Below are 25,603 nucleotides of genomic sequence, written 5' to 3' on the forward strand. Positions count from 1 at the left end.
CTGTGCTTGTAAGACAGCCACTGATCCCCTGAAAGCTGTTAGTTTTGTTAGTTCTGAGTTTAGCAAATAGGGGACAAGCCACCCCTGTGTACTTTGATGGTTTGTGCAGCTGTTGCCCCTCAAGTCTTGATAATGGGTTCCTTGTTGGATGACTCAGTCAATGGAATGAGTTTTACATGAATACCTCGTAGGGTCTATGTTAAACATCCCCAGATGTGTCTTTGCATAGGGTGGGTCTTCTGGATATAGTTCTTGTGAGGATTGGCTGTAATGGATGCCTAACAGTACGTTAGTGGGAAGCTCCCAGATGTAGGTTTGTTTGTTTTCTAATTTCTCTGCCTTTCACATCCTCTTCCTCCTCCTCCTTGCTTTTCTACTCCTCTTCCTTTCCCTTTTCTTCCTACCCTTCCTTTTCCTCTTTTTCCTCTTCCTTCCCCCTCCCCTTCCTCCTCTTCCTCCCCTTCCTTTTCCTCTTCTTCCTCCTCATCTTTCTCCTCATCCTTTTGTTGTTCTTTGTTTTTCTCCGTGTAGCCCTGGCTGTCTTGCAACTTGCTCTATAGACCAGAGAGAGATCTTGCCTGCCTCGGCCTCGGAGTGCCAGAATTAAAGGCATGCACCGCCACTGCCCAGCTGTTTAATTTCTCTTAGATAGCTTTATGTGTATGGATGCTTTGTTTAATTCCTTTTTAGGTTTTACTGTATTGTATGTGTACCTGGTACCTGCGGAGGACAGAAGGCAGCATCGGAGCCTCTAAGATTGAAATTACATGTGGTTGTGAGCCACCCTGTGGGTGCTGGGAACCAAACCTGAGGCCTCTACAAGAGCAACAAATGCTTTTAGCCTTTGACCCATTCCTCTAGCCCTGTTTGTGTTGTTTATTTGCCAAGGTGTCTGCTGGCCTGAAGTTTACCAAGTAGACTAAACTTCTGGCCAGCCAGCTCCAGGGATCCAGTGTGCACACCAGCTTTTTCTAGCGTGGGTTTTAGGAGTTAAACTTTTTCTTTTGATTGTGAGACAGCCCTTACTGACTCAACATCCCTTCCATCTCCTTTTTCTTTTTTTAATTAAAAAATTACATTTATTTGTGGGTATGATTTACTTGGTATGTGTATAGCTCGGTGGTTGTGCATGAGGAAGTCATAGGACCCTGTCAGCATCAGGGAGTCAGTTTTCTCAGTCTCAGGGATAAAACTCAAGTTTTATGTCAGACGTAGTGGCAACCATCTTTATCTGATGAGCCATCCTGCCCACCCATCCCCTCTTTTGGAGACAAGTAACCCTCACTGGTCTCAAACTCTATGAAGATCAGCTCAGGCAATCTGTCTTACCCTGCCTCACTAAATTGAACAACCTTCAATCACTTTTAGTAATTTTCCCCAGGATGAATTTGTGCATACACCACGGGAAAGTCGTCTAGTTCTGTGAGCCTGGGAGGGAATGTATACATGAAAACATTATGATAACGTTCAAGGTTGTGTATTTCTCCATCAAACACATCTCACCACGTAAAGATGTCCACAGGAGTCAGGCAGTGGTGGTCTTTAATTCTCTTCTCTCTCTCTCTCTCTCTCTCTCTCTCTCTCTCTCTCTCTCTCTCTCTCTCTCTCTGTGTGTGTGTGTGTGTGTGTGTGTGTGCACAGAATTTGAAGAAGAGATGGTGACGAAGAATGAAGAGTCACTTACGGGGTTGGGGATTTAGCTCAGCGGAAGAGCGCTTGCCTAGCTTGCGCAAGGCCCTCGGTTCGGTCCCCAGCTCCGGAAAAAAAAAAAAAAAAAAAAAAGTCACTTACATTCAGTAAACATTTTCCCCTGTGAAAAATCTTGCCTGTAAGTGTTACAGCTCTGAGGAGAAAGATATCCTAGCAGTAGGGAGCCAAGGAGAGCCGCAAGGTTATACAACTTAACAAACCTCACACAGAAGATTTATTGGGGAAGGAGGGATGAGGGTGGCTGCCTCTGCTCGGGAATAAGGAGTTGAGCAGCAGAGGGAAGTGAGCAGGAGGCTCCCTTTCTTGGGGGAGGTGGGGACTCCGGGGATTTCGAGCTCAGGGATTGGTGAGTTTTCAAACCAGGAAGTGAGTTCAGACCTTTTTCATTGGCAGTGACTGACAATGGTTCCTTTAAACTTCTCTCAGTAGCCTTGTGACCAGGTTGAAAAATTTTAGAGTGGAGAGTGGATGGATTAAGGTTGGAACCCAGAGGAATCAGATAGACCACGAGGGGGCAGACCTAGCTAGCTCAGGAGTAAGTTGAACAGAAAGCTTGACTGAGGGGTTGGGGATTTAGCTCAGTGGTAGATCGCTTGCCTAGCGAGCGCAAGGCCCTGGGTTCGGTCCCCAGCTCCGGAAAAAAAGAAAAAGAAAAAAAGAAAGCTTGACTGAGACTACACATGGGGCAGTTCTGCTCAACACGTTTAGCCATTAACTTGATAGGGCAGAGTCAACCATGCTTCATCCCAGTGTGCCCCAGGGAGGGTTGAGGAACATTTTACCATTTTACACAGTAGATCTTCACAGAGTAGATGAGAAGCGGCAGTGATAGAAGACCGTGATTGGTGCTTTGTTTTTTAAAGATTTATTTATTTATTTATTTATTTATTTATTTATTTATTTATTTAATGTATGCGAGTACACTGTCGCTGTCTTCAGACAGAAGAGGTGTCTCAGATCCCCGTTACAGATGATCGTGAGCCACTGTGTACTTCTTGGGAATTGAACTCAGGACCTCTGGAAGAGCAGTCAGTGCTCTTAACCGCTGAGCCATCTCTCCAGCCTGTGATTGGGGTTTGATGGGTTTCCTTTTCCTTTTCTTCGACCTGCTTCAGCCTCCTGCGTGCAGTGATGGGTGTTTACTGGGGAGGGGCAGATGTGCTAAAGATTGAATTCCCAAAAGCATCCACCTAGGGCAGGAGGAGGATCAGTAGGAAGGATAAAGGTGGACAGTGGGTGCAATGGGCTGGGGTGGGTATGGGGGGGATATAAGCAAAGGACAATTGTGTATGTGGGGTAAAGATGTCACAATAACTTATTCCTTATGCTAACTAAAAATAATTTAAAAAAAAAAAAAAACTAACATTGGGCCAGGCATGGTGGCACATGTCTTTAGATGAATCTCTGTGAGTTGGAGGTCACCCTGGTCTGCAAATCAAGTTCTAGGACTGCCAGGGCTATTACACTACAAAATCCTGTCTCATAAAACAAACAAAACAATAAAAAAATCCAAACAAACAAACAAACAACATTGACCTGAGATCTGTGACTGTACCATTAGGAATTATGGAGGTGAAGAAAACCTTTTGACGATTATCTGAATCTCAGACGTAGTTTTATTTCCATATAACACAATAGGAGGTTATGTTTTTGGTATAAAGTGGATCTTCTAGTAATGCACCAGCCATACAAAGAGGACGAAGAGGACCATTAGTTACTAAGGACCTCTCCAAGCCTCAGCACTGGCGATGCCACTGCAGTTTATTGCAGAGAGCATGCACAGAAGCTCTGACTCTAATCTCCATCGCCCACCCAACAAAACCAACATACACAGATGGGGCTGTTTGCAGCTGTCACATCCCCAGAGCATGAGTGTGTGCATATTTATTTTAAAAAAAATAATTATTTTATTTTATAGTTATGAGTGTTTTGCTGGCATGTGTGTTTGTGCCCCACAAGTGTGACTGGTCATCTTGGAAGCCAGAAGAGGGTATTGGATCCCCTAGAATTGGAGTAATACATGTGGCTTATGAGAATTAAACCTGGGTCTTCTACAAGAACTGGAAATACTCTAAACCACTGATCCAGCTCTCTCTAGCCCCGTGTATATTTATTTTTAAGTGTCACAGAAGGAAATCAGTAATACTAAGTTGAATATTTTTTGTTATTGTTGCTTTTGAGGACGAAGTTATGAACACATGGTCTTGTCACCTCAGCTTCCCTGAACGCTGATGTCACGGGTGTGAGCTTCTCTTTCAGGCTCTATGTACATCTGTGAACCTTATTTTATTGTGTTTCATTCAGTACTTGAAAATTTTCATAGTGAAATGTGTATTATTTTTACAAGAAACTATTTCTGTTCCCTCCCCCCACCCCCACCCCCGTCTGGGTTGAAGTACTAAGAACTGATCTCATGATCTTGTGCTCTGTTACTGGATAACATTTCTAGCCCTTAATAGCCTTGAAACGATTTCACTAAGCTGCCTTCGCTACTTTTGAACATGTGATCCTCCTTCTATAGCCTCTATAGCAGCTGAGGTTCGAAGCATGGGTCACCACGCAAGACTACTTGTGTTCTTTTTTTTTCTAATTTTGAGTCAGGGTCTCTCAGGGTTCCTGACTGGCCTTGAGCTTGGTATGTAGACCAGGTGGCCTCTGCTTCTAAGTACTAGGTTTGAAAAAATGTGTGTCACCATTATCTTTTCTATAGAAGTTAATTATATTTTCTTTTAAAAATATTTTGTAATGCTTGTGCGTGCATGCGTATGCTTACGAGGTACTGGACCTGAGTTTGCACTGGTATCCGATATGGATGCTGGGAATTGAACTGGGGCGCTCTGCGAGAACAACACAAGAAACTGTATTTTGTTTCTCACACTCAGAGTAAAGGAAACCAGAAAAAACGGTTCGAAGAAGGGGGCGTTCCAGACAGAGCAGGCCCCGCCCCAGGTCTTGGGCCCCGCCCTCCATCAGAGGGCACGCCTCCCGCCACATTCAAAATGGCGGCCGCGCTGGTCCACTGTGGTGTCTGAGCGTATCGCAAGTGGCTAGCTCCACTCCAATCATGGCGGCCTCCGTACAGGCGGCGGCTGCGCCGAGTGGCGTTCTGGGGACATGTGGTTTGGAGCAGATTCTGGAAGCGCTGAAGCTGCTGCTGAGCCCGGGAGGTGAGAGGACGAATCTCGGCGCGGGGCGGGACCTAAGGCTCGCGGGGTCGCGGGTCTCCTAGGCTCGCCCTGGCTGCCACCGCATGTTCCACTCAGGCTCTCCCGGGAACTCCATCCCACTCCCGGGAGCGTTTGGGCCTTGTGCAGTCTCACTTAAAACTTAAGGAAACTAAAGCTCCAGGAGAGCTTTTGGTCGGTTGAATGCTGTTGCTGGCTGAGGTCCGTTGAGCACCTCAATGACCAGCAGCTCCGGTCCACTGTTTGCTCCAGCGCAGCGCTGACTTAGGGACTGGAGACACCTTCAGACAGGTGTAATGTGATGACCCAACCGCTTGAGGGCTCCTGGTGTGCTTGAGATTTGTATAAAATGCCAAGTGACCAGAGATGCTGAGCAGGGACATTTTTAGCTGAATTTGAGGAAGATTTTTAAGGGTTTCCATTTAGGTATCAGAGATGCACAGTCACCTTTAATCTCGTGTTGAGTTCCCAATTTAATATTTGAAGGGACCTTGGGGATAGTGAAACCTTGCATTCTCTCTTACTGTTGAGTCTCTATTTGTGGTGATTTGACTGCCTCTGTCTCTCAAATGCTGGGATGAAAGGCTAGCACCACCATTCACGCCCCCACCCCTTTTTCTTTAGACAGGGTATCATCACTCTATAGTTAAGGTATGTCCTGGAACTCACACTCCAAATCACGTGGTTATATTAGGGGAAGACCTAGAACTCAGTTCTGCTTGATCTCCTTGTCAGACTAAGGCAGATTATCCAGAATGGAACTTCTGATGGCATCTGGAAATGTAGAAGGGTATAAGAAAATAGGATCCTACTTACAAAACAGCAAGTATGGGTGTGTGTGTAGAATTTCAAGGTAAAGGCACACGTACAATCATGAGGTGAACACTCAGTCTCAAATGTCGACCCCCAAACTACAGCTGCAAACATTACACCATACTGGTGGGACGTGAAACGAAAATAGTGGTAGGTGATTGCCTAAGTGCCAATCCCCATAGTAGTCCATTTATGTGTATATCATCTGGTCCCCACAGCAGTCTCATCAGAGAAGTATTAATAGCATTCATTTTTGCAGAGGAAGGAACCAAGGCTCACGTACATTGTAAATTGCCCAAAGTAAAACAAACACGTGTCAAAGCTCAGTTCCTTAACTAAAAGCATTGTAAATATACTGTCATGCCCCAGTTAAGAAGCAATGGCAGGATACATACTTTATTTATTAATCCTATGTGTGTATGTGTGTGTGAGTGCGCGTGTGTTCACGCACACCTATTTCTATGAGTGAGTGTCTGTGTATTGTGTACATGCAGTAGCCCGCAGAGGCCAGAGGAGGGTGTCAGATTATCTGGAACTGGAGTTACAGGCAGTTGTGACCTGAATCCCAGTCCCCCCCACCCAGTGCAGAAAGTGATCTTACCCAATGAACCATCCCTCCAGCTTCCATATTAAAAAAAAAGCAAGGTTTATTTTATTTTTAATAATGTGTATGTGTGGGTATGTACACGTGAGTGCAGTTATCCTGAGAGACCAGAAGTGTCAGATCCCCCTGGGGCTGGAGTTACAGGCAGTTGTGAAGCATCTGACATGGGTGCCAAGAGCTGAACTTTGTTTTCTTTTCTGTTTTTTTTTTAAACTTATTAATGGACAGATTCCTTGCAGTTTTAGCTATTAGGTTGATTGGGTTTTGGATTTTTTTTTTCCTGTTTGGGATAGAGTCTCACATTACCCATAATTACTAAGGGTGTTCTTGAATTCCTCTACTGTATTATGAACTGAATTTCTGATTCTTTACCACTGTCAGCTGAATGCTGGGATTATAGGCCTGCACCGTCATACGTGGTGTATGTAATGCCAGAGCATCAAACCTAGGGCATCTTGCCTGCTGGGCAGTCAGTCTACCGCCGAACTACAGCTGCACCATTGTTCAGTTTCTGTCCTTTCAAGGCAGGGTCTAGCACTGTAGCCCAGGCTAGCTTCAAACTCAAGACAGCCCTACTGCTGCAGACTTCCTAATGCTTGGGTTACAGGCAGGTACCACTGTTTCTGGCTGGAGAACAAGGTTAAAAAAAGCAACACTTATACGCAGTTATTACAAAAGACATATAATCCCTGTGGAAGGCCCTCTCTAACCTCTTAGAGTATGGGGGTGACTCATATACACACACCCATTTAACTCACATGAATCCAAGCTCTCCTGTTTGAAAGGGAATAAGTAGTGTGCTAAAATTCTTCATTTTTAAAGATTTGTGAAATTTTTACTTATACGTATGTTTGTGTGTCTTTGTGTATGTGCATGTGTGTGGGTATCCATGGAGACCAGAAGAGGGCATTAAATCTTTTGGAAATGGAGTTATATGAGGTTGTGAACCCCTTTATGTGGGTACTGGGAACTAGATTCTGGCTCCGAGAGAGAGAGAGAGAGAGAGAGAGAGAGAGAGAGAGAGAGAGAGAGCACTGAGTGCTCTCAGCCACTAGCTGTCTCTCCAGCCCCTAAAACTATACTCTGTTATATTAGTAGACTGTTGGATAGTGTGTGGATCTGGATGCTGTTTTTTCTTTTCCCTCTTTTTTCTTTTAATTTTTATTTATTTATTTATTTATTTATTTATTTATTTATTTATTTTTGTAATGACTTTTTAAAGAGAAGGTTTCATGTTATAGCCCAGGCTTGCCTGGGACTATATGTGTAGTCCAGGCTGGACTCAAACTGGAGACAATAACTGCCTCAGCCTCCTAAGTACTGAGGTTGCAGGTGTGCACCACAAGGGGACTGCTGTGTTCTTTCGTGTTGGTGTTGGGGATCAAACCCAAGGTCCGTGCTTACACATGATGTACCAGTTTAGTTTACTCCTACTGTGTGTGTGTGTGTGTGTGTGTGTGTGTGTGTGTTTGAGGCAGGGTATAGCTCTGTGCCCTTGGCACCTGCTTTGTAGAACAGGCTAGCCCCAGATTTTGGGGATTTGCTTGCCTCTGCCTTCCAAGTTCTCCAGTTTGAATGCCAGTACCAGTCATTGGCTCCTTTTGGTGAAGGGTGGGTTATTGTTTGTTTTTGTTTTTTGTTTTTCGTTTTTCCTGGGTTTGGGGCAGGTTCTTACTCTTTTAGGCTAGCCTAGAATTTACTGTGGAGACCAGGCTGGTCTGGACCAGCAGCAGTCTTTCTGCCTCATTGTTCTGAGTGCTGCATTAACAGATGTGCACCGCTATGCCTTCCTTGTAGTAACATTTTAAAGGAAAAGTAACTGATAAAGTGCAGCATTATTTTATATGTTTAATCTCTTTTTGTGTCTGATGCTGGAGATCAAACTTAGGACCTGACATATGTACCTGTGTACATCCCCAACTCTAGCTCAGAGTTACTGTACTAGTTACTAGTCAGTTTTCATCTGTCTGTCTGTCTGTCCGTCCACCCTCCCATCCATCAATCCATCCACCCATCCATCAATCCATCCACCCACCCGTCCATCCATCCATCCGTCCACCCACCCATCCATCCATCCATTCATCCATCCATCCATCCATCCATCCGATAGTCAACTTGACACAACCTAGGATCATCTGCTAAGAGGGAACCTCAGTCGAGAAAATGCCTCCATCAGATTGGCTTGAATGATGTGGGAGGGCCCAGCACACTGTGAGCAGTGTCTAGGCAGGTGGTCTGGGGTTGAATATAAAGGAAGGGGAGCAAGCCAGTAAGCAGCATTCCTCATGGCCTCTGCTTCAGTTCCTGCCATGCCATCCCTAGATGATGGACTTGGAGCTGTAAGCCAAAAAAACCTGTCCTCCCCAAGTTGCTTTTGGTCCTGATGTTGTTAGAACAATAGATTCAAACTAGGGATTGTTTTCTCCTTGCAGACTTCTCGACATAGGGGTCCTTTATGCCACATTTTAAGAACTGCTGCTTTAGCATGAGTGTTGACGTATTTATTGTTTTATTGGGTTCTTACACCTCTACCTCTCTTCCAACACCCCATTGGTACCCAGTAGGTAGGAGAGAAAGGAGGTTAGAGAGGAAATGGTGTGGACCTCTGTAGGTTACTTCCTGATTAGGGTTGTTGGGTTCCCTGGGCGAGTCCTGTCTTCATTGTCAGAATAGCTCCGACTTCTGTCAAACCACAACAGTGGCAGCTAAGAGAAGCAGGGGTTGGGGAGGAGGATGGCATAGTGGGCTGGGCTGGTGGAGCAGCAGCCACCTTTCTGCAGCTGACTAAGATCATGCCCCTCCCAGTGCTCGAGACCAGTATAGTTAATGACTGTAGGCAAACTGAAGCAGTCCCATATTTCACCAGGAGTTAAAACAAAAGCATATTCATATACATAACCGAGTTTTTAAAGAAACCCACATGCCCACTACTCACTGGGCATGGTGCTTCTAATTCTAGCACTCAGGAAGTAGAGACCAGTCTGGGCTTGAAACAGCAAGACCCTGGCATTGGGGGGAAGGATGTGGGGTTTGCTGCTGAAGAAAAAGAGGAGCCAAGCCAGGTGGCCCTTTGCCTTTAATTCTAGGTAGAGGCAGGAGGATTTCTTAGTTCAAAGCCAGCCTGGTGTTCAGAGCAAGTTCCAGGACAGCCAGGGCTACACAGAGAAACCCTGTCTCAAAAAAAAACAAACAAACAAACAAAAAAAACAACCCCAAAACAAAACAAACGAAAGAAAGGAAGAAAGAAGAGAAAGAAAGAAAAAGAGAAGCGAACATTTTGGCGTACTTTATTTTCTCATATCACCTGTAGAGGGCAGTGAAGACTGCGATATCACAGGGGCTCCAGCACTCCACTAAGCTCTTGCTTTAAGTCCCTGCCTGTTTGGTCACGGAAATCAAATCACAGGAGTCATGTAGAGATTTAGTTGCTGATCTGAATGGTTAATATCAGTTACAACTCACATTTCCTGCATTTGATGAAGGAACCATATTTTAATGCTGGTGGGCCAGGATACTTAGTCTGGTCAGCCCTAAAGTTTTAAACCTTTCAGTAACTTTTCATGTATAGAAGCAATATGATTTACTGCAGAATAATTTCAAATGTAATTAAGTAAGAAAGAGAAGCTGTGCAGGGTGATGACTCATTTGATAACATGCTTGCTATGCAAAGTGAGGACCTGAGTTCGGATCCCAGCACTCATGAAATCAGGGAGATAGAGACAGATCCTCAAGGCTTCCTGGCTAGCCAGTCTAGCCACATTGGTGAGCTCTAGGTTCAGAGAGAGACCCTGTTTCAAAAAATAAGTTAGAGAGTGACCGAGAAAGACAGCTGATGTTTTGAACTCCAGCTCCACCTCCACCCCCACCCCCTCGTGTAAGGGCCTGGGTTTGGTCCTTAACACCACAAGAATGACTCCCTCCTGAAACGAGTATTTGGTCTGCCTGACAGTTTTATGTTCAGCACTCCCAGTTTTTCCTGTCTTCACTGGCTGGAGTGGGCAATATGTTCCACACAGAAGGGAGTGTCATTTGTTTTTTCGTTTGTTTGTTTGTTTGTTTTTTTGTTTTTTTTTGTTCATTTTTCCTTTCCCACTTTAAAAGGATCAGGCTCAACTTCACTACAGAACACAAAACACGATGTCCTACTGGAGACTCTTAAATCTAACCTGTCTGCTTTGGAGGCCAAGTTTCTGAAGGATGCTCAGTGGAAGAAACTCAAGACCCTAAGAGATGAAATTGCTGATAAGGCCGAATGGCCACAGAGCTCTGAGGATATCACTTGGAGTTTCACCTCTCAAACCTTGTTGCTGCTGCTGTGTCTGAAGGAAATCATGACCCGCCTTGTAGCTGAGTTCAATCCTGGCAAACCTAACCCGAGGACTCCAGAAGCTGCCCCTGCCCTCAGTCCGGATACACTCAGCGTCTCCCAACAGAAGACCTTCCAGTCCGTTCTGCAGTTTGTAGTCACCTTGGGTGTCTGCCCCTACCTCATGCCTGGTGTGGGAGTCCCTCTGAGAGACAGGACTGAGTTTGGAGCTGTTGTTCAGGGTATTGTACGTCTGGAGGCTGCCCCGCATGCCACCCGGAGACTGTACATCTGCTGCAGGGTCCTCCTCGACCTGGCTCAGCATGCTTCTCTGGGGAGCTTGATTTTTTGCCGCCATTTTGGGGATATTGCAGCAGGTCTGTGCCAACTAGGATTCTGCCCAACCAAAAGAAAACCACCAGTACCTGTGGAAGAGGTAAATATATGGCGTGGGGGTGGGTGGGTGGAGGGAATATGAATGCTAGAATGTGTATTTGTGTCAGGTTCTGAAAGGCATTTCTTAGTTCTTTAGGAATGAGCTGATTGAAAGATATGGAATTTCTATCTAGTGCCAACGCACACTCAGAGTTGTAACCTGTAATCTTTTGGGAGAAGGGTATGGAAGCTTCATTCTCTGGGTGCTAGCCTTCTGCACAGTATAGCTGTCAGGTATAGTTGACACTAGAGCTGTCATTTCACTGTTTCATCTGTCCACATCATTCTGTGGATAGCTATTTCAGGCTATTCCTTGGAATGTCTGTTCTCCCCCTTCTTGTTTGTTTTTGTTTTGTTTTGTCGAGACAGGATTTCTCTGTGTAGCTCTGGCTGTGCTAGAACTTGATCTATAGACCAGGCTGGCCTTGAGCTCAGAGATCCGCCTTTCTCTGCTTCCCAAGTGCTGGGATTAAAGGTGTGCACCACTACCACCCAGCCTTTTTCTTTTTTTTAATTTAACCTTTTTTTCTATGAGTATGTATAGCATGTCTCTCTGAGTATATACCTACTTGTGTGCAGATGCCTTTGGATCCTTGGAGTTGGAATTATAGGTTATAGTGAGCTACCGGATATGGGTGTTGAAAACTGAACTTAGACTCTCTAAAAGAGCAGCAAGAACTCTTATTTGCTGAGCTATCTCTCAAGCCCTTTTATAAAATGAGTATAATAATATAAGCTTTAGAAGATGTTCTCCAGGATAATGATAAAGTATTTTAAGTTCCTAAACCAGTTCCCACTAGTGCTGATTCAGAAAGCAGTTAAAAGTCGTCTTTTTGGGGTTGGGGATTTAGCTCAGTGGTAGAGCGCTTGCCTAGCAAGCGTAAGGCCCTGGGTTCGGTCCCCAGCTCCGAAAAAAAAAGAAAAAAAAAAAAAGTCGTCTTTTTCCTCAGGAGGTCCAGGAAGATAAAGGGTGAGAGGCTCAGTCACTGGTGTATTGGATGTTGGGGAGGGGGTGTCTATGCTCATCCCAGGAGAATGCACCGGATCTTGTCTGATAGTTGGAGGCTAAGCAGGGTTGTGCCTGGCTGGTACTTGGATGGGAGGTGCTGGGGATGAGCTGTCCCTTGCTGTCATTCAGTCAGTGAGCAGTTGAGTAGCAGTTGGTATTTGGAGCACAGAATTTGTGTGGAAGTTACAGAAGCCTGAGACATTGTCCTAGTTAGCTACAGCTGTCAACTGGATGCAGCCCAGTGTCATTTAAGGATGTCTCAATTCAAGGGTTGCCCAGGTAAGATTGGCCCCTGGTGATGTCTGTGAGGGAGGGATTGTCTTCATTAATAGTTGGTGTGGGAGGGCCCAGCCCACTGTGGGTTGTGCCATCCCTGGGCAGGTGGTTCTGGGCTGTATACAAAAGCTAGCTGAGCAGAGATCAGAGAGCTAGCTAGTAAATACACTCCTCCATGGTTTCTGTGTTAGTTTTTGCTCGAGCTCCTGTCCTGCACTCCCTCAGTAATAAGACTGTGACCTGGAAGTGTAAGCTGAATAAGCCCCTTTCTCCTCAACTTGCTTTTGGTCAGTGTTTTGTCACAGTAACTGAAAGCAAACTAGAATAGACATGGTTTTTCTTTTCATATAACTCACACAATAATTGAGGAGCTAAGATTTACAAGCGGGACACCACTGTTTCTCCAATTAGTGGGCCGGCCTCAGTTGCTAAGCAGAGAAGCTGCTTTTAAAATATAAATGGGTCAGGAGTCACCAGCGCTGGCTCACTCCTGTGGGGACACCCTTGTTCTTATTCTTTTGTGTTCCTTCAAGTCCTTCTGTTTATTCCTTCTGTTTTCTCTCTCCCACCTTGTGCTGGTCAGTTTAATTCCACTTGGTATAGCTAGAGTCACCTGAGAGGGACCCTCAGTTGAGACAATGCCTCCATAGGATCAGGCTGTGGGCAAGCCTGTAGAGCATTTTCTTAACTAGTATTGATGTGGGGAGGGCCCAGCCCACCGTGGGTGGTGTCATGCCTACACTGGTGGTCCTGCGTCCTGTAAGAAAGCTGGATGAGCAAGCCACGAGGAGCAAGCTAATAAGCAGCTCGTGGCCTCTGCATCGCTGCTGCCTCCAGGTTCCTACCTTGCTTTAGTTCCTGCCCTTACTTCCTTGATGATGCACAGTGATGTGGAAGTGTAAGGAAAGTAAACCCTTTTCTCCCCAATTTACTTCCGGTCATGGTGTTTCATCACAGCATAGTAACCCTAACTAATACACAGCACTTCCAGGTATTTCCCTAAAAGCCACTGTGACTAAGCAGTGTCACTAAACTGTTCAGAACTGAGCATCTGCTCTTTACTTCAGGGTCATGTGTATGGGCAGGACCAGCAGTGCCTGTAGCCTGAGGTCAGGGTCTTATGATTGCCTTTGAGGCCCCGCAGTGTTTCAAGGATCTTAGAAAAGAGACAAAACATATAGAAAGAACCCAAGTGTGAAGGCTGGCTTAGGAGTTGTCAGGGACACCCCGTGACAGGTGACAATATATTGTGAAGTTACCCTGCATAGCACACACATCTCAGTGTGCTACGTGGTAATTAATGGGCGGGACCCTGAGTGTGAGCTGTAATTACCTAAGGGATAGTACTGTTGGACATTAAGAGTACCCAAAGTAACTTTCATCCTCTTTTAGAGTCAAGTTCTGAATTCCTGGAAAAAAAAAAAAGGCATGATCAGAGTAAAAGATGAAAAGTCAAAACATGGGGGTAGTAAGAATGGCTCAGTGGGTAAAGACGTTTACCATACATGCCTGGTGACCTCAGTTTAATCCTCAGAACTCTCATAGAGGTACAAGAGAACCAGTTCCACAATGAAGTAAAAATATCACCACTGTTGCTTGTAAAGACATAGGTGGAGGGGGCTGGAGAGATGGCTCAGAGATTGAGAATACTGACTGCTCTTGCAGAGGTTCTGAGTTCAATTCCCAGCAACCAGACGATGGCTCACAATCATTTATAAGGAGACCTGGTGCCCTCTTCTGGCAGGCAGGTATATATGCAGGCAGAACATTGTACATAAAAATCAATAAATCTTTAATAAAAAAAAAAAACAAAGGTGGAGAGAGATCTTTCTTTTTTTTTTTTTAAGATTTATTTATTATGTATACAGTGTTCCACCTGCATGTAGACCAGGCCAGAAGAGGGCACCAGATCTCATTATAGATAGTTGTGAGCCACCATGTGGTTGCTGGGAATTGAACTCATGACCTCTGGAAGAGCAGACAGTGCTCTTAACCTCTGAGCCATCTCTCCAGCCCGAGAGAGATCTCTTAAATAAAGATGGAGCTCTACCAGTGCACTCTAGTCAGAGATGCTTACTACCCTAGAAAACTGTGGTGCCCACCGTCTCTCCCATGGAAGGGGATACACCTCTGCTCTGTCTCACTCCCACGGAGAGAAGAGGAACAGGCTGAGTGCTGTGCGCTCTCTGGACAGTGAGCAGGTGTATCCCACAGTCATCAGCAAGGAAATCACGGCTCCTGCCTAGAATGGAGGAGCGAGGGATGGAGAGGACCACAAGTGTTCGCATAGCACAGCCTCCTCCACTCAGAAGGAAATAAGAGGAATCCTTCCTCCTCTCCAGTCTCAAGCTATACCGAAACGTTACCTTCTGTTCTTTGCCTGCTCTGTAGTCCATGAAAGCCAAATGCACATTTCTTTTAGGTCTTAACAGAAGAGGAAAGAACCCTGTCAAGGCAGGCCTTGAGAGACATCTTGGATCAAGTCTATCAACCATTAGCTGTCCGGGAATTACTTATCCTCCAGGGAGGATCACCCCAGGTACTCAGACCTCGGGACCTGGGGGGTGATTGCTGGGTGTGCTGTCTCTTTTGCCTGGAAACTTAGCTAGCTTTAATTTCCTATAAAATCATCTAGTTGAAACTTGCTGCTGTTACTCCTCCTCTTCTTCTTCCTCTTCCTCTCCTTCTTTTTCTAGTAGTACTAGTAGTAGTAGTAGTAGTAGTAGTAGTAGTAGTAGTAGTAGTAGTAGTAATATTTTGTAGATAGGGTTTCACTGTGTAGCCCTGATTGGCCTAGAACTCTCACAAAGATATGCATGCCTTTGCTTGCCAAGTGGTAGGAAAAGTAAAGGCTTGTACCAGCACACATAGCTGTATTTACACCTTGTTCTATTTGTATTTATCTTTTTGCCTACATTTTTGTCTCTGTACCACCATGTCTAGTATCTGAGAGTCCAGAAGTGTGTGTTGGATCTCCTGGGGTTAAACTGGTGAAAGAAGGATGTGAACTGTCATGTGGGTGCTAGTGACCTGGGTCCTTTGGAAGAGTGGCCAGTGCTCTGAAGTGCAGAGCTATCTCTCCAGACCCTTACAGTACAGGCCAGGCTAGTTTTGAATTTAGACTGCTTCTGTCTCCCAAGTATGGTGTAAGCCACTACACCCTACTCTTCATTTATTAGATCATCAAATGGTATTTATAAAACGAGGTGACATTAACCTTCAGGATAATTTAAGACCTTTTTGTTAATGGGATGATGCATGCTTTCCCAAGATTACAATCACTTTTTAAAGACTTATGGCAATTTAATGTGAACACACACACAGACACGCACAGTCACACACACACACACACGCACAGTCACACACACATACAGACACACACACATAGACACACACAGACATACAAACACACACACAGACACACACACATAGACACACACACACAGAGACAAACACACAGACATACAAACACACACACAGACACACATAGACAGACACAGACACACACAGACATATACACACAGACACACACACATAGACACACACACATACACATAGACACACACACATACACACACACACACACACAGAGACACGCACAGTCACACACAGACATACACACGCACAGACATACACACACAGAAACACACAAACACGGACACAGACATACACACGCGCATGCACACACAAACATATACACACATACACATACACACAGACACACACACAGAGTCAAACACACAGGCATATACACACACAGAGTAAAACACACAGACATACAACACACACACAAACACACAGACACACACAGACACACACACATACACACACACACACACACACATACACACACACACACAGACACATACACACACAGCACATAAAACACACACACACACACAGACACATACACACACACACACAGAACACAAAGACACACACACACACTGCACACACACACACACACACACACACACACACACACACACACACACACACACACAGATACACACACACACATACACACACACACACACACACATACACACACACACACACACACACACACATACACACACACACACAAACACACAGACACACACAGACACAGACACACGCACAGACACACAGACACAGATATACACACACGTGCACGTACACACACACACACACACACGCACACACACACGTACATAGACACACACAGAGAGTCACGTGTATTTTTGTTGTGTTTTTGAGGCAGTCTTATATAGCCCAGGCCAGTTTTGCACTTGTGGTTCACCTGCCTTCTAGCTCCTGAGTGCTGGAATTCTAAGTGTGTATACTATGTATGCTCCATAAAAATGTATAAACATACATAATTTGTTTTTGTTTTTTTTTGTTTTTTCATAATTTTAAAAAAAGTGTTGATAGGTGTGAATGTTTTGCCTGCATGTGTACCCTGTCTTTCCTAGTATCTGCAGAGGTCAGAAAAGGGGCTTGGATGTCCTGGAACTGGGTGTAGATGTTATGAGCCACCATGCTAACATGAACCCACGCCCTCTGCTAACAGCAGCTAATGCCCTTGTGCCATCTGCCTACCTCTTCAGTTCATACATTTGTTTTGAGACAAAGTCTCACTCTATAGTTGAGGCTGGCTACTTACTCTGTGGCACAGGCTGGCCTTAAACTAGTGGCTCTCCTTTTCCTTCAGCCTTCTAAGTGCCAGGAGCTTTGGGTCTTTTCATTTGTGATGCAAGAGATTGAACCCAGGATCTTGTACATGCTAAGTCTACAGTCTCTGGTGGAGGTGGCAGTGGAGGTGGTGTGAACGCTTTTAATCTCAGCATTCAAGAGGCAGAGGCAGGCGAATCTCTTGAGTTCCAGGCCAGCCTGGTCTACCAGGGGAGTTCCAGGATAACCAGGGTTACACAGAGAAACCCTGTCTCAAAAGTAAGCAAACAAACAAACAAACTCAAAACAAATAAACAAATAAACAAAACACAACCCTCGTCTACCACTGAGTTACATCGTCAGCCTCTGTATGACTTTTTAAACTCCATTTATGTTTTGTTGGGAGTGGGGTGTGCATGCCATACCACAAATGGCATGCGGTGTGTGCAGACAGAGGCAGGTCCTACAACAGCTAGCAGGACTCAGCAGTCCCTTCTATAACGTGGGTTCTGGGCTCAAACTCAGGATGGTAGGCTTGGTGGCCAGTGCCTTTACTCACTAGCCATCCTTTTGGTCTTGGTTTTTGTTTTTTTTTTTTTTTTTATTTTTTTTTTTTTTTTCTTTTTTTTTTTTTTTTTTTTTTTTTTTTTTGGAGCTGGGGACCGAACCCAGGGCCTTATAGCTTGCTAGGCAAGTGCTTTACCACTGAGCTAAATCCCCAACCCCTGGGTTTTTGTTTCTTAACTAAGATTTGGATATTGGACTATATATTTTTTGATAGAAGTATTTGGATACTTTATGCTTTGAATGGAATAATTTGAGCTCAAGAAATTTAAACTAGAGCTGTTACTATTCTCAGCATCTTTGTTTGGAAAACATTCTAATATACATCTAATATATATATATCATTTAGATAGCTTACTTTTTTCTTTTAAGAGAGTTTTGATAACTTATCAGGTTGGTCTGTAGCCTAGACAAGCGTTGAATTTGGAAATCCTTCTGCTGTAACCCTTTCAAGTAGCTAGGATTATAGGCCTGTATCATTAGGCCAACTTAGTTTTTCTCTTAAAAGTAGTTATTGGAGAGACTGGGTGTGGTAATGTATGCCTTTAATCCCACCATTTAGGAGGCAGAGGCAAGTGTATCTCTTGTGAGTGGGGCTCAGTGGTAGGGTGCTTGCCTAGCACTCACAAGGCCCTGGGTTCACTTACTAGCACTTAGAGGAGAGACTGGGGGAACATTGCACATGTACTCCCCCCTCCCGTGTGTGTGTGTGTGTGTGTGTGTGTGTGTGTGTGTGTGTGTGTGAGAGAGAGAGAGAGAGAGAGAGATTAAACATAAGTGCCTGCACATATTAAATACATGATATACCACTGAGCTATCTCCCCAGCACAGAAATTAAAAGCAGTGTCTTCCTACCATGTCTTTCACTGATGCTCAGTTTATATTTTATTTACCCCCACCCCTTTAATCAGTCCTGTACAGATGTGAAGACGCAGCTTAGGTGTCCGGCCCCAGCATGGCTCCGCCGTCTCTGTGGGCAGCTGCTCTCTGAAAGGTTGATGAGACCCAATGGCGTTCAGGCAGTAGTCCGGGGCATTTTGGAAGGAGCAGGTGGTAAGAAATAACATGTTTCTGTTACTTTGGTATCTGTTTCCCTTTGATTTAGAGTCAGAGGTAAGTTGCTGACCTTTGCATTTTATTTTTGCTGAATGCTAGTCCTCTTTACCTAGCATCTATGAGTCATGGAGCTCAACCCCAGTAGAGCATGCTCAAAAGCATGCAGATTGGAGGCTGCTAGAGGATACAGTGTTTCCAAGTCAGGTGTGTTGGCAAGTGCTAGGACCTCAGCCCGCAGGACTTTGAAGAGTGAGAGGTTAAACTGGTCTACATTCTGCTTAGTGAGGCCCAGTCTCAAACAGAAACAAAACAAAACAAGTAAAGAACCAGGAGAGATGGCTTAGTGGTTAAAGGCACTGGCTGTTCTTGTCCAGGGTTTGGTTCCCAACACCCTCATGGTGGTTCGCAACCATCTGTAACTCCAGTTCCAGAGGATCTTTTGGCTAAAAGGCTTATCAGTGCATATGCATCATGCAAGCTAAACAATTATACAAATGATAGAAAATGAATAGATCTTTGAAAACTGAACTTCAATCCATATTTCCTTCTGCCTAAACTTAAAAAAAAAATAATTGCTTCTTAGCGCTACTAGCAATGACTTCTCTCTGTAACCCTAGCTGGAACGCTTTATTTGGACTTGGCTGGCCTTCGATTTGTGGCGCGGCTCAGCACGTCGGCTTTTTCTCTTTAGAGGCTGCTTCCCAAATGCTGAGGTTGCAGGCACGAGGCACCACACCTAGCTCAGGAGAGGGTATGGGGAGACTTTGATAAACAACATTTTATATATCGATGAAATTATAATAGAGTAAATAAAATATGAAAAACAGTGTTTCCTGTAGAGAAAAAGAAACATTTCTTATCCCAAATTTTAAGGCAAATGCATCCCATAGCACTTTTTCTGAGGACTGTTCTGAGCATTTGATGTTTCTTTCCATGTAACAGCGGGGGCGGCTGGTGGGAGTGATGCTGAGGCCACAGCTGCTGACTGGAAGAAGTGTGACTTGATTGCAAAGATTCTGGCCTCTTGTCCCCAGCAGTCCCTTTCCCCAGAGAGCTACTACAAGGACATCTGCCCGCAGGTAAGTCACCTTGTTCCTGTTGGTCCATCAAGTGTTATCTGCTAATTCACATAGAGGGTAGCAAGTACTCTGAAACCGAAGGGAGAGCGCTGTGGTGTTTCTCTTCGCTGTTTAGGATGACTCTTTCCTATTGTTTGAGACAGGATAGCAGTAGTCTAGACTGGCTTAGAACTTGATAGACAGCTCATGTTGGGAGTGATCCTCCTGCTATAGCTTCCCTAGTGCTGGGGTTACAGGTGGGAGGCACTGTGCCCGCTGGGGCCCAACACCAGCACCACCACTTCCTCCTCCATGCACACGCATGCACACACCCACGCCATCCTGTGTCCTGGAGTTACAGGTATTTGCTGGTCAGTTGTCAGCTTGACACAAACTAGAGTCACCTGAGAAGAAGAAACCCCAACTGAGGAGTTGAGGAATCTATCAACTGGCATATGTGTGAATCTGTGGGCTATTTCCTTGATTAATGATTACTGTGGAAGGCCCAGCTCACTGTGGGCAGTGCCACCCCGGGCAGGTGGTCATCAGCTGTATAAGAGGCAAGCTGACAGGCCATGTGGAGCAAGGCAGTCAGTAGAACTCCTTCTTCCTCCTTGATTTCTGCTTCAGTTCCAGCCTTGGCTTCCCCTGATGCTGGACTATATGACCTGTGAGCTGCAAAACCCTTTCCTTTCACAAGGGCTCGATCAGCTTACCACCAGAGCAGAAAACCGAATTAGAACAAGGCATTTGTGAGGTGCCTGGTGTGGGCGCTAGGAGCTCAAGCTCTGGTCCTCTGCAAGAGCACTAAGTGCTCTCAGCTGCTGGGCTATTTCTCCAACCCTGGGTCCTTCCTAATAAGTAAATAAAAACCTGTGGAAGAATAAGACCTCATTCTTAGGTTTAAGAGTGGCTCACCAGGTGGGCATAGTGGCCACACTTAAATTCCCAGAGTTGAGGATGTCAAGACGAGAAGATCTCTTGAGTTTTTAGACTGCACCACTGGGGGGAATAGCCTCACCAAAGTTTCTTCTGGTTATCTCTTTTCCCATGTTTTTAGTTTTTAACCTAAAATGAGCTAAGTCTTAAATGAATTAGATTAACTTGGTAACAGTTTAAAAGGAAAAGAAGAACTAGACTGGAGGGTTGACTCAAGGCTTAGGGTGATTGCTACTCTTTGAGAGGACTCAAGTTTGGTTGCCAGCACCCACATCAGGCACTTCCAGAGGATCTGACATTCTCTACCCTTCCCCCAAGGGCACTCCCACATATGTGCATACACACACACACACACACACACACACACACACACACACACACACACGCCATGGATGCGGGCACGTACTTAGAATCCCAGCACGTGAGTGGAAGAGACAGATGGTCTCTGAGTTGAGGCGGTACACACACACACACACACACACATCTCTGATCCTGGTGTGCACAGCACGTTGCAGGCCAGTGAGACCCTGTCTCAAACTGCCACCTACCTAAGTCCCCCAAAGCAAAAAACAAAACTGCAAATTGCCACCATTACTGCCACCACCAGTCTCTTTAGCTTGTATCCTTTGATGTCTGGTTGTTAAATTAAAGCAATTCTGTCATCTCAGTATTCAGTAGTCTCTCAGTGACTTTATAATTTTGGCTTCAATAAATGCTTTTTGGGGCTGGAGAGATGGCTTTGCGATTAAGAACACTGGTTGCTCTTCTGTAGGCTTCACGTTTAATTTCCTGCACACACATAGGGACTTGCTGTCTGGAAGTCCAGTCCCAGAGAATCCAACACTCCTTCCTTGCGTCTGTGGCAAGGCATGCGTGTGGTGTACGGACACGCATGCATGTAAAATACCTACACACTTTATGGTTTATTTCTGTTTGTTGCTGTTTTGTTTTTTTGAGACAGGATTTCTCCGTGCAGCTCTGGCTGTCCTGGAACTCGTTCTGTAGACCAAACTGGCTTCAAAGACTCGTAGAGATCCTCCTGCCTCAACCTCCTGAGTGCTAGGATTAAAGGGATATGGAACCACTGCTTGGCTCTCAAACACATTTAAAAAAATAAAAATTGTAAATAGTTCTCCATCTCATTTATATTTACTGTTACTTTTTATTGCAGATTCTGGACTTATTCCATCTTCAAGATAAACTGACAGCACGGCAGTTTCAGAGAGTGGCTACTACCACCTTCACGACTATGTTGAGGGAACGCCCAGAACTGGCACCAAAGTATTTGCTTCAGCCCATGTTAGCGCCTCTGCATCGATGCTCGACCACAGCAGGTAAGGGGGGCTGCAGTGTCTATAGCCCAGACTTAAAGGCATACATCTGGGGTCTTTCAGTTTCCCTCTCCCTCCTAGCTTTTCACTTGGGAACTACTTTCCAAAGTTCCAAGAAGAGAGCATTGAATCCCTCAGACACCCTGCACCAGTCACCAACTGTTCCATTTTGGTCACATTTGCTTCATTTCCCTCAGCATACATGAATGCAGTTTTTTCTGGAACATTGAGTTAGTTGTAGACGTGATGACACATCACTCCTAAATCCTTCAGCATAAATCTTCAAAGAAAGATGTCAGTTTCTGTTTCTTAAAAAAACTTTAAAAACAACCATCCAAATTTCAGAAAGAGCCAGCCAGATAGCTCAGTGGGAAAGGTGCTTGCTGCCAGGCCTGGGGACTCGAGTTCAGTCCCCAGGACGCAGCTGGTAGAAGGAGAGAAGGAACCTCTGCAGGTTGTCCTCTGACCCCTCACCTGGGTTGTGGCAGGCAGGAGAGCGCATGCACAGGGATGCACATACACATAAGCCAATGAAGTTTGAACAGTCAGAGAAAGCACGGTCACCTCCCAACTGACTATGAGCACACTTGAAAATTCTCACATAGATACAGACTGTCAGGGCTTGGCCTGCACAGGTTTGTTCCTTCCAGGACCAGACTACTGGGGCTGTTTGGGAGGTTTTCTTCCTGCATTATATTTACCACGTTGTTGACATGCTTTGCACGTGCATCTATTGGTATCGAAAGGGACTAAATAAGATATGACCAATTCCTTTTAAGGGGGTGGTGCTGGCTGATGGGACCTGACGCCTTGGGAGGCTGGGCAATGTTTTAATTTTAATTTTTATTTTTTAAAAAAGATTTGTTTATTTTGTTTTCTATGTATGGGTACTTTGCCTGCATATATATGTGCACCACATGCGTGCCTGGTGCCATGGATCCCCTGGAACTGGAGTTACAGTTCTGAACTGCTATGTGGGTGCCGGGAATTGAGCCTGAGCCCTAGAGGAGTATCCAGTGTTCTTAACCACTGAGCCATTTCTCCAGCTTCTCCCTTTGTTTTAATTTTTTTTATTTTTTTATTTTATGACTATGTGAGAGTGTCAGAACTCTAGAACTGGAGCTGTAGACATCATGAGCTGTCGTGTGGATGCTGGAAGTCAAACTGGGTTCTCTGGAAGAGCAACCAGTGCCGTTAACCACTTGGTTTTTTCTTTGTTGTTGTTTTTTGTTTGTTTAGCCACAGATCTTAAGTTACTCAGACTGGTCTTAAACTCACTTTGTCACCCAGGCAGGCCATAAGTAAACTTCTGAGCAGTCTGCCTCAGCCTCTGTCCACCAGGCTGGTGGGAATGTGGCCAGTCCCATCTGATACATCATTGCCACTAGAAAAGTCTGAAGAGGAAGCTTTCTTACCAGTGTTTGCTTTCCATATTCTTTTCTTGTTTTCAGTCCTGTGTGGCAGTCACGGATGACCACATTTATTAGTCTTTAAGATAGGCATGATTTTGTCTGTGTGTTTGTTTGTTTTACATTGTCCTCTGACTTCCACATGGGCATTGCATTATGGTACTCTTTTACCCGGGTATCTATGAGGCCCACCACCACCATCAGAAAATTCAGGGGAGAACTGAAGAGATGGGCCAGCAGTTCAGAATACTTACTGCCATTGCAGAGGACCTGAGTTTAGTTCCCAACACCCATGCTGCTCACAGCTGTAGCTTCAAGGGGTCCATGTCCCCTTTTGGCATTTGTGGGTATCTGTTCTCACATGTAGAGGTGGTATACATGCACATAATTAAAAATAAAAAGATAAAACTTAAAAAAACAATAAACTTTGAGCATGGTAGCATATTCTTATATCTTATATCACTTGAGAGGCTGAGGTAGGAGGATCATGAATTTGGAATCAGCCTGGGCTACTGAGGAGGACTGCCCCGACAAGGAAGCCATCCCATCTCAGGTTTTGGATTAGGAGTCTAGCTGAGTAGATAGACTTGTTTAGCTAGCATGAAGCTCTGGGTTCAGGGCCCAGGACTGCATAAGCTGAGCATAGTGGCCCACACCTGGAGTTCTAGCACTTGGGAGGTGGAGGTAGAAGTAAGGTCATCCTTAGCTTCATAAGGGGTTCAAGGCCAACCTGGGCTACATGAGACTTTATCTTTTTTTTTCTAAAAGATTTATTTATTTCACATATGAGTACACTGTAGCTGTCTTCAGATACACCAGAAGAGGGCATCAGATCCCATTATAGATGGTTGTGAGCCACCATGTGGTAGCTGGGAATTGAACTCAGGACCTCTGGAAGAGTAAGCGGGTGCTCTTAACCGCTGAACCATCTCTCCAGCCCCCGAGATTTTATCTTTTAAGAGGGGGAAAAAAAAGAAAGAGAAGAAAATGTCTTTAATTCATTTATCCCAACTTTTTTCATTTGTTTTTCAATACAGGGTTTCTCTATGTAGCCCTAGCTGTCCTGGAACTTACTCTGTAGACAGGCTGGCCTTGAACTCATAGATATATCTGTTTGTGCCTCCCAACTCTGGGATAAAGGTGTGCACCATCACTGCCCACCCAATTTTTAACTTACATACAGGACAATATATAGTCAAAATAGATGTCTGAAGAGCTCTTTATTTAAGTTTGGGTTTTCATTTTTTAAAGCATTTACTGTTATTTTTTTAAAGTCCATAAACTTTTTGCCTGCATGTATTTCTGTGCACCACATGCATGCAGTGCCTGAGGAGGCCAGAAGAGGGCATCAGATCCCAGGAACTGGAGTTATGAATGCTTGGGAGCCCCCAAATGAATGTTGGAACAGCCTTGGTCCTCTGCAAGAGTAGCAAATGCTTTTCTCTACTGAGCCTTATTATCTCTAGCCCTAATTTTGGGTTTTGGAGACACGGTCATGCTATAGAGCAATAGAGCACAGAATGGCTTTGCACTCAGCTGAGTTGTCTCAGCCCCAAATGTGCTATGCAAAGCTGAGGTTATAGGCATAGGCCTCCATAAGTGGGCTATTTTAATACTCTGTTAAGAGACAAAAGTCCTCCATTTTAGAACTCGTTTTTTCTGAATGAAAGCTAACCAGTAACATCATAGGGTCCATGAATATCACATATAAATGGCATGTCATACAGTGGTGATACTCATTTTCTGGTTTTACCTAGACTATCTTACTAATAAAACTTTGCTTTATTAGTGTCTTCTGTTCAGAAAAGTAATGAATGGAGTTAATTTTATTTGTTTTCAAAGAGATTCCAGAGAGCGACATGGTGCCAGGAACTGTTTTGGTGACTGAAGAGGAACTTAGTCGATGTGTTGAAGACGTGTTTAAGGTTGGTAATTCAAGTCAATGACATCACTAATTAATGTTCATACTTGAAGACCTTTTGTTTTTGGAGGCTTTGGACTTTGAACACAGGCCTTCTGCTGACAAGAACTATACCACAGAACTGTATCTGTAACTTTGCCTCGTAACCAGTACTTCTAGAATTTGAATGAATAGGGACTAGAGAGTGGCTTAGTGGGTAAGAGCACATGCCACATAATGCTTTTACAGAGGACCTGAGTTCAGTTCCCAGCACCCACATCAGGTGGTTCTCAACTGCCTCACTCTAGTCCAGGGGGATCTAATGCCTCTGGGCTCCTTGGACATCTGCACCACA

At 44.8% G+C, this 25,603-nt stretch overlaps 1 protein-coding gene across 1 annotated transcript in view; it reads left to right on the forward strand.

Moving 5' to 3' along the window:
• The first annotated feature begins 4,701 nt into the window (after positions 1–4,701).
• Tango6 (transport and golgi organization 6 homolog) overlaps positions 4,702–25,603 on the forward strand; it is a 180,310-nt gene continuing 159,408 nt past the window's right edge. The window contains exons 1-7 of the mRNA XM_032887797.1: positions 4,702–4,877; positions 10,414–11,054; positions 14,761–14,877; positions 18,467–18,608; positions 19,554–19,690; positions 21,780–21,942; positions 25,191–25,273. Coding sequence (XP_032743688.1) covers positions 4,775–4,877; positions 10,414–11,054; positions 14,761–14,877; positions 18,467–18,608; positions 19,554–19,690; positions 21,780–21,942; positions 25,191–25,273 — 1,386 coding nt within the window. The 5' untranslated portion in view covers positions 4,702–4,774. The remainder of the gene's footprint in view (positions 4,878–10,413; positions 11,055–14,760; positions 14,878–18,466; positions 18,609–19,553; positions 19,691–21,779; positions 21,943–25,190; positions 25,274–25,603) is intronic.

This window comes from Rattus rattus, chromosome 17, assembly GCF_011064425.1.
Source record: "Rattus rattus isolate New Zealand chromosome 17, Rrattus_CSIRO_v1, whole genome shotgun sequence".
Taxonomy (NCBI): Eukaryota; Metazoa; Chordata; class Mammalia; order Rodentia; family Muridae; genus Rattus; species Rattus rattus.